Here is an 8844-nt window from a genome sequence, read left to right as displayed (position 1 = left end):
CCTGTAGATTTTAAGAAGATTTTAGATTTTAAGAAGATTTTAGATTTTAAGAAGATTTTAGATTTTAAGGATATTTTAGATTTTAAGAAGATTTTATATTTTAAGAAGATTTTATATTTTAAGAAGATTTTAAATTTTAAGAAGATTTTAGATTTTAAGAAGATTTTAGATTTTAAGAAGATTTTAAATTTTAAGAAGATTTTATATTTTAAGAAGATTTTAGATTTTAGATTTTAAGAAGATTTTAGATTTTAAGAAGATTTTAGATTTTAAGAAGATTTTAGTTTTTAAGAAGATTTTAAATTTTAAGAAGATTTTAGATTTTAAGAAGATTTTAAGAGATCTTAGAATTTAAGATGATATTTTAATAAGGAGGAACCGGGAGTGTATTATTGGTTCTTCTGTCAGAAGTAACATGAGTGCTCAGCTTCCTTTTAATGATCTCTTCGACATTTCCATTAAAGTACCCCATTATTGACTAGGATCCGTCTTACTCTACAAAGTTGCTCATCAACCAGCGTCCACCCAGAGCTGTGTGAGGGCGTGGGTGACATCATCATGGGCCACACACTGCTTGTACCAAGACACTCACTTCTCAATCTGTCCTCTTAAAAAGAACGTCGCTTTTGGCCGTTTGCCAGTATGGCCGAATATGGACGTAATTTGAAAATGAAAAATAAATGAAAATAAATTTGGGATTTTTTTGTTCAACAACAGTAAGTTAAGGGTTAGGTTAGGTTAGGTGGGCAGGAAATTCTCATAAAGTTTCAAAACGGTATGAAAAACGTTAATGGAAAGTTTCCTCTTCTAAGCTGGCCGAGTAAGCCGGACGACTCAAACAGAAAACGGAACAGTACGTCACTTTTGTGAGTCGATTTCATTTCAAATTACGTCCAAATTTGGCCATAGCGCGCAAACAAGCGAAAAGTGACGTTATTTTTAAGAGGATGGGTTGCACTTCTAGCATTCAGGCGCATTCCTATGTTGGTTTGAACAAATGTTGGTTTCCTTATGTCATACATAGACAACAAATGTCTGTTGGTTTCCTTATAGTGGTAGACTGTACTGTGAAAGCCACTAATCCTTTTCCGTGATTACTACCTAAAGGAAATGTAGCTTACCCTTACTCCTCATCTCGTAAGCGAACATAAGCACGGAACATCCCTCGAATGACATGTAACACATACAGCCCCGCTCCTGTGCCAGGTTAGTCCACTACGGGATCACCATAGCCCGTGCTACTTGGAACATTTTGTTCCGAGTAGATGAATCTAAAATAACAACAACATTGCCTCGAATGAACTTTTAAGCAGTAGCAAATGCTCAATATGGGGTCTGTGGGGTCGACCGCTGGATGTAATGGACTTGAGTCCTTGAGTCGAGGATGGGTTGAAATGCTTCACCCGCGTACTACAAATACAAATAATCGCCAACAGAATCTAAACACCTAACCTAACCTGTGCCTAAATATGTACAATATGGCTAATATAAATTAATATTAATTTTGATTAATATTAGTTTTGAAATGTTAAAAAATTTATGAATGTGTCTTTGGGGTCAACTGCTGAATGGAATGGACTTGAGGACGGGTTGGACGATGAGTAACAATAACGTGGCTGAAGATCGATGACCAAACTACATAACAGAAGATGAGGAGACGACGTTTCGGCCCAGGAGGGACCGAAACGTCGTCGTCGTCTCATCTTCTGCCTTCTTATCACAACTTTAAGTCCTCTCTCACTAGTCATTAAAATTATCTCACTTCGACAATAATTAAGACTTAAATAATTCTACTAATTCGTCTTAATTGAAGCAGTTGGCAATTGTTATCTTTGCGTACTGGGGCTCCTTTGAGAAGTGCTTCTATACCTTGCCCGAGGAACCCAAGTCGCACTTAACTACCGTAGTCAAACGACCCAATTAGGATGATGCTTAGCTCTCGATCGCCCTATAAGCTTCGCCAATTTAAAGGCGGCCTGAGTTACGATTCAGCCAATAGAGTGAAGCATTTTACTGGCTTCCTTCCGATTGGCGGTTGGACGTCTAACCACTTAAACTGGACGGTAGAGCAACGGCCTTGCTTCATGCAGTTCGGCGTTCAATCCCCGACCGTCCCAGTGGTTAGGCACCATTCCTTCCCGCGTCCCATCCCAAATCCTTGTCCTGACCCCTTCCAAGTGCTATATAGTCGTAATGGCTTGGCGATTTCTCCTCAAAATTCTTTTCATCCCTCCCGATTGGTAGGTCACGAAATAAGACCATACGCTGACCTCACTTAGTATCACTAGTGGAGACCAAAACGGCTGTGGAACTGTGACCCCTACACCCCCCTGTGGTCAGTTGTCCACCCAACAACGTGTGGATCATCCAGGAATTTACAACTCTTGGCCCAGTTGCGTACACATCCACTCTGGAGAATACATACCTTTAATACTCTCCTCTGCCATGGACAACTGCCCGTCGCACTGGTTGCGGAAAAATAGAGAAGTGAAGAAGGATGTATTTGCATTGTATTGACGCGGGGGGAGTTGAAGTAATGTTATTCTAGCAGCATATATTATAGTTCTTTTATGTTTGTTCTGTACAGGATCACATGTCATTATGTAAGTTATTATCTTATGTTTATTATTAGGCCTTATGCTCATATTCCTCCCATATCCCTGTGTTATTTCACATTCCAATTTTTTATTGCCTTTTCCAAGTCACAAAAGGTGACAGGAGTGGGGTCCTGAATGGTACGGCTGCGTCAAACAGTTTTCAAGAACAGAAATTGTCCACTTGTACCATGTCGTTAAGAGTTAGGTGACAGGTACAAGCCCTCTCAAATGCTCCAATACTAATCCAAATAGTAACAATCTCTAATGTTTTGGCATCAGGTATAACAGATTTGAAAATGCTTCTCTTATCTCTTAAAACTGAATTTCTACTTCATTAGTAAATAACATCTTATCAATGTGTTGTAAAATGTCGCAACGAAGATATTGTGCTAAGACCCGCCAGGGAACTAAAAGCAAGGAGGGGGATATTTAATACACCATCTATGTCTTGAACAAATGAACAACTCCACGAGTTGTTCATTTGTTCAAGATCCTGACGAGGATTCGAACCTACGTCCGAGATCATCCCCAGACGCTGCCTTTATCGACTGAGCTACGACATGGTCAAAAGAGTTAAAACCAAAGTTCTACTGAACTTACTGGATCCTGCAGCCTCTCCGAGACACAAACCAGGGTTTTACACAACTCCCCCATGCACTCGAGCTATGTCAATAGGCCGTTCTCCCTCTTCTTGTAGTTGTAGTGTAGTGTAACCATCTATGTCTTGTTTTTTTCCCTAGCAAAGTTACGCCATTAACCTTTTGCAATAGTGCTCAATATTGCTTGAAACACGAGCAGGTTTACTGTACATATTTGCATTTAAACTGTTATTACATTACTATATATTTAAAAATTATAACAATTTATTATTTGATTTCAGTTAATATTATTATTAATTATTGCTTCTTAAGTTATACTTACTATTCAATTGCTATTTTGATATTTTTATTATTAAATAGAAATTGACGAGCGATTTGGCCTGGGATCGTATCATGGCCGGGGAGGATTGACTGGGCGCCAATCCTAAACTATACACCTCTGTTCACCCAGCAGTGAATGGGTACCGGGTTGTTAAACAATTTAGCGGGTCATATGCCAGGGAAAATTAAGATTAAGTACCCGCCGGAAACGCTATACGTAACAAGGCTGGACAAGAATGTAAGATTAGTATCATTTTTTTGTTTTTGGCGACAATTAAAATGATTCATAACGTCAAGTAAATAACCAACAAATGAAACTCACATTATAATAAATAATAAATAAATGTTTATTTAGGTAAGGTACATATATACAAGAGATGCCCGAAACTGCCCGAAACGCTTTGCGTAATAGTGGCTTTAGGCATTGTATGTACTAGCTCTATCTATAAAGCCAACAAACTTTGTAAATCTCTTTATGTATGTACCTTACCTAAATAAAGATTATTATTATTATTATTATTATAGATTTTACAAAGTTTGTTGGATTAATAGATAGAGCTAATACATACAATGCCTAAAGCCACTATTACGCAAAGCGTTTCGGGCAGAACAGTAATGTAATTACTGTAATTAGACAGTAATGGTGTCAACACCCAGGCTTATGTCGCCAGATGTTACTTATTAACACCTGCCCGCTGTCAACAGGTGTTCGCGTCACTGATGATGGAATTCATGCAGCTCAGTATTGGCTTGGCGGTGGCCTTCTCTGGCATTACTCTCCCGCAACTCACTAATCCGGATACAGACGACCTCTTCCTCACCCCCTTGAACCAGGCGCTCTACGGTAAGAAGGAACTCGACACGAACAGATTTTATTTGGTGTCCTATAAATATTGAACTTGAATGTTCTATCTTTCCAATAAATCATTGTATCCATAAACTGGTGGCGTTCCGCTGCTTTCTCTTTCAATGGTATATTAACAGTAGAAACCAAGTTCACATTTCCGGGGAACAAACTAAAGTGTGAGTGAATGTGTAGTATCATTCAAACTATCCAATTAGAGATCAGTATTCAGTGGTTTTTTCCTACAGTGTTTCTGGGAGCTCTGTAAGTCTTTAGTGTCACAGAACTCCACTAACGATGAAATGTAGAAAATCCGAAATCTGTTATAGATGAGCTTCTTATTCTTACATGATTCTTACATTCCTCCTATTCTTACCTTCATCCTATTATTACATTCATCCTATCTTTATATTCATCCTATTCTTACATTCATCTTATTCTTACATTCCTCCTATTCTTACCTTATTCTTACATTCATCCTATTCTTACCTTTCTCTTACCTGCTCCTTGCCTCACTCTCTTACCTTATATTTGCCTGTACCTTTCTCTCTTACTTTACCTACTACAATGGTTAGAAAGCAGTTGTAGAATGGGACCCAGTAGTGAACACTGTTCATATGAATCTGCCACCACGATAATGTTATTAAAACAAGATTAAAATCAGTGCGCTAAAACAGAAGCGTAAAAGAACCGGGAGAAAGAGAGGAAACCCCACCTCCATTTAAAACTTTGACCCAAATATCACATTAAGAGGGTTATCGCAAATAACCGAACTGGGGACGCCGCACCCAGTCAATCGCACCAACTCTGACCACACCACTACCGGCCCAGCCTACAACCTCCACCAAGATCACCCTTTTACTCATCCTCCTTCACCTCGCCGACAAAATGGCGGGCAACGGCACTACCCACTACAGCCACGTTATCAACAGGCTACTCATCGCGAATGGACTTCCGACAGCTGTTGTACCCAATGACCTTCCAGTTTCCACAACTTCTACCGGACCCTCCGTCCCGGGGATTCCTAAGCCGACCCCGAGAGAGCAATCACCGTCCTGTCCAAGCGACTCCGCAGTTCTCGAGCTTGTTCCACTGACAGGGACAGCAGCAGCACCCAAGACAGCTGACCAGGACGACGAGGCCGACTCCGATGACTCGAGCGACTCCCATGCTTCAGTCGATGTCACCAGCTCTCCCGCCCCCTCATGCGGCCGCCCGGGCATCATCATCCCCTTCAGATCCAGCACCAGCACCAACCGGACTGACAGGCTCCCAAGTTGCCGCCTCCGGGTATATCCGCTGTGGCTGTGTACTTTCCAAGGAGATCAGACAGCACAACTCCATAATCCACATAGACTTCTGGGAATACAAGGACAGGGAGGCAAGACAGATTCTCTGCATGGTCGTCCCTCAAGAACGCCTCAACCACCTCTGTGACGACACCTTGAAAAAAGAAATTCAACCAAACTACCAACTTCGGGGAACTGGGAAAAGGAAACTAATCCTCTTAACACCCGGACATCTCCCCCTAGACTGGCCGACTGTGGCCAGCCCCGCCGCCGCCTGCTGACTCCTGTGGTACTCAAATCAGCGACGTGTGGACCCCATCAATTCACCAGTCTGACCAGCCCTATGGCCTTGGATTGGATTGGCTCGTCCACGGACCCCCCATCCCCTGATCACCAGTATCAGCTATTGATACAGATAATGGCTCCAAAGAGCCTCCACAATCTTCATCAATCAATCCTCTCTTCTCTTCTGTAACTAGGGGTACAATCTCTGGTGCAATTATAGGGACCCATGGCCTCGGAAAAGGGAATAAAGATCACGCAGAGAAAATCTTGTCGTTTGTCTCTGAATACGCATATATATCAATGGCGAGCTGGCACCAAAGATGATAAACTAACGATAATATTCCTTCATTGCAGGAAGTCTAGTGTTTCTGGGGCTGTCAGTGGGCTGCTGTGTTGTTGGCCCCGTCATGATGAGCCTGGGCCACCGGATCACCTTCTTGCTAATTGTGCCCATCTCAGTGGCCTTCTGGTTCCTGCTGGCCTTCTCCCCCAGAGTGTGGGTACTCCTCACTTCCCGGGTCCTCATTGGCTTTACTATTGGAGTAACGTCGTCAGCCACAGTCGTGTATGTTATCGAGATTGCACATCAGGACATACGACGAGCTCTCAGTGGGTTTCTTTTGCTGTCTAGACAAGTGGGAATCTTACTGACATCAGTCGTCGGGATTTCCAATCTCAGCTGGCGAGAAATGGGCTACCTGTATATCTGTGTAACTGCCATTCCCTTTTTCGGTTTGATCTTCCTGCCAAACTCTCCTCGCTGGCTAGTCACTCGCGGCCGTGTCAGTGATGCTGAGAAAGCTCTCTATTTCTTCAGAGGAAAACATTACGACTTTCAACCAGAACTGAAAGCCATTGTAGAACAATCTGAAAATTCAAGCAGAGGCACAAGTAACTATTGGCAACAACTACGAATAATCAAAGAGCCATCCGTGTACCGGATATTCTGCTTAATGTCATTTCTTATTCTTTGTGTAGCTTTCGATGGGAGCTACTCTCTGACGGCATACTTAGTGCCCATCTTCAAGACAATGAAGACCAGTCTGGATCCGTACACCTGTTCCATAATATTTGGTGTCGTCAGGCTGGTCGGCACTTTCTTCTTCCTGTGTGTAACTGATCGACTGGGACGAAGACCACTGATCATAGTTTCGTACTGCGTGTGTGCTGTGTGCTTGGCTGCTTGTGGTGGCTACTTCTACATGCAGGAGTCAGGCAGTGCCGCGGGCCTGGAGTGGCTGCCACTTAGTACTGTATACATTTTCATTTTTTTTGTTGGTACTGGCCAACCAATCGTTATTGTGCTATCCGGAGAACTGATGCCTACATCTTTTCGAGCTGTTGGGTTTTCAATGCTTAATCTGGTAGCAGCGATTGGGATGTTCGCAGCATCCATGACTTATCCAGCAACGGCAGAGACCCTTGGGCAACACGGGGCCTTCTGGGTCTTCAGTGTAGTGTGTGGCACCCTGGCACTCGTCAGCACTCTCGCCTTGCCTGAAACTCGGGGTCGAACCCTGGAGGACATATTGGGTCATCGCTCAGATGAGCCGGTTGAGACTTGAAAATAGATAAGCTCTCGACTGTAATTCTAATCAAGGACATTCCCAAGAGTAGAGTGGACAATTGAAGTCGCAATGGTCTTCAGACGCAATGGTAATATATATATATATATATATATATATATATATATATATATATATATATATATATATATATATATATATATAGGCATTAATAAACAACATTTCAACAAACAGCTATGGAAATCTACATATTTAATGGAAGTTCATTAGCTGGCTTAAGCTATATTCCTCCCTCTAAGCATCAAATACCTAAGTATTCTTCGGCAAGATCCGGATTTAAAAAAAAAATGCAATTTTAAACTTGACAAACCAAGTAGCAGTAAAAACACACATTTACAAAGATGATTAAAAATCAAATTGTTTCTTTTATTTAAACCTTAAACCTGATGTAGCTCTCTTCTGTAGGCTCAAAGTAAATCCCTCACTGACTACCTAACTATTTGGAAACAACCATCAAAGGTACAAACCACCAAAGCAGGACAAACTAACTACTAGAAAACAATGTATAACCTAATATATTGCCCGCACATTTGTTGTCCAGTATTTACACGTGTCTCACTCTCCTGGAAAGTGTTTCACGTCTTAGAGGTATATTAAGAGCTTGTGCAGCTTCTTTCACTATCCTTGGCTCCACAGCTTCAAGCTCTACAGCTTTTTCATCTGGCGAGTACCTCATAGTTTTTTGGGAGGCGGGTCTGTCGTAAGCTACATAGACAAGTATGAATATTTCTGCACCAGTAATGAAGGGTTCTACTACCTTGTTCCTGCTTTCAAGCCACGAGTATACCTTCGAGACATACCAGACAGCCCAAGACAAAATTTGGGTCAAAATTAGGAATAGACAGAATGTATTACACACACAGATCACACTAACGTGATGCATCAAATGAATAAATCCACAAGGGCCGTGACGAGGATTCGATCCTGCGTCCGGGAGCATCCCAGACACTGCCTTAGTCGATTAAGGCAGTGTCTGGGATGCTCCCGGACGCAGGTTCGAATCCTCGTCACGGCCCTTGTGGATTTGTTCGACAGAATGTATATTTACTTCTGAATTTCTGTATGAGAATCTCGGTGGGTCAGCCTAGTCTGGATTATTTCAAATACGGCATCCAATCATGCCAGCTCGTCCTCTAAAAATTTTACAACGTCAAGAAACTGTCGCACTAAACAGCCCTTATCCTAACCTACCAGAGGACCCAAAACAGAAAACGGGTCACTACGTCAATTTCGGGAGCCTCTTCCGTTGTCTAGTACGACGATTTATGGCCTTAGGTGGAGTATACGTCAAAATACGACGTTCTATATGGGGGACGGGTTGTA

The 8844-nt window shown here is 42.0% G+C and overlaps 2 protein-coding genes across 2 annotated transcripts in view; both read left to right on the top strand.

The window, feature by feature from the left end:
- Positions 1-237, top strand: part of LOC138367158 (enolase-phosphatase E1-like) — a 15668-nt gene extending 15431 nt beyond the window's left edge. The window contains exon 3 of the mRNA XM_069328566.1: positions 8-237. Within this exon, the coding sequence (XP_069184667.1) occupies positions 8-237 (230 nt within the window). The remainder of the gene's footprint in view (positions 1-7) is intronic.
- The window catches only part of LOC123751335 (facilitated trehalose transporter Tret1-2 homolog), a 34550-nt gene extending 26672 nt beyond the window's left edge, over positions 1-7878 (top strand). Inside the window, exons 2-3 of the mRNA XM_069328452.1 lie at positions 4223-4361; positions 6290-7878. Coding sequence (XP_069184553.1) covers positions 4223-4361; positions 6290-7500 — 1350 coding nt within the window. The 3' untranslated portion in view covers positions 7501-7878. The remainder of the gene's footprint in view (positions 1-4222; positions 4362-6289) is intronic.
- The last annotated feature ends 966 nt before the right edge of the window (positions 7879-8844 follow it).

The sequence above is a fragment of the Procambarus clarkii genome, chromosome 2, assembly GCF_040958095.1.
Source record: "Procambarus clarkii isolate CNS0578487 chromosome 2, FALCON_Pclarkii_2.0, whole genome shotgun sequence".
Classification (NCBI taxonomy): domain Eukaryota; kingdom Metazoa; phylum Arthropoda; class Malacostraca; order Decapoda; family Cambaridae; genus Procambarus; species Procambarus clarkii.
The sequence above is the reverse complement of the archived record's forward strand: the minus strand, read 5'-3'. Positions and strand labels throughout refer to the sequence as shown.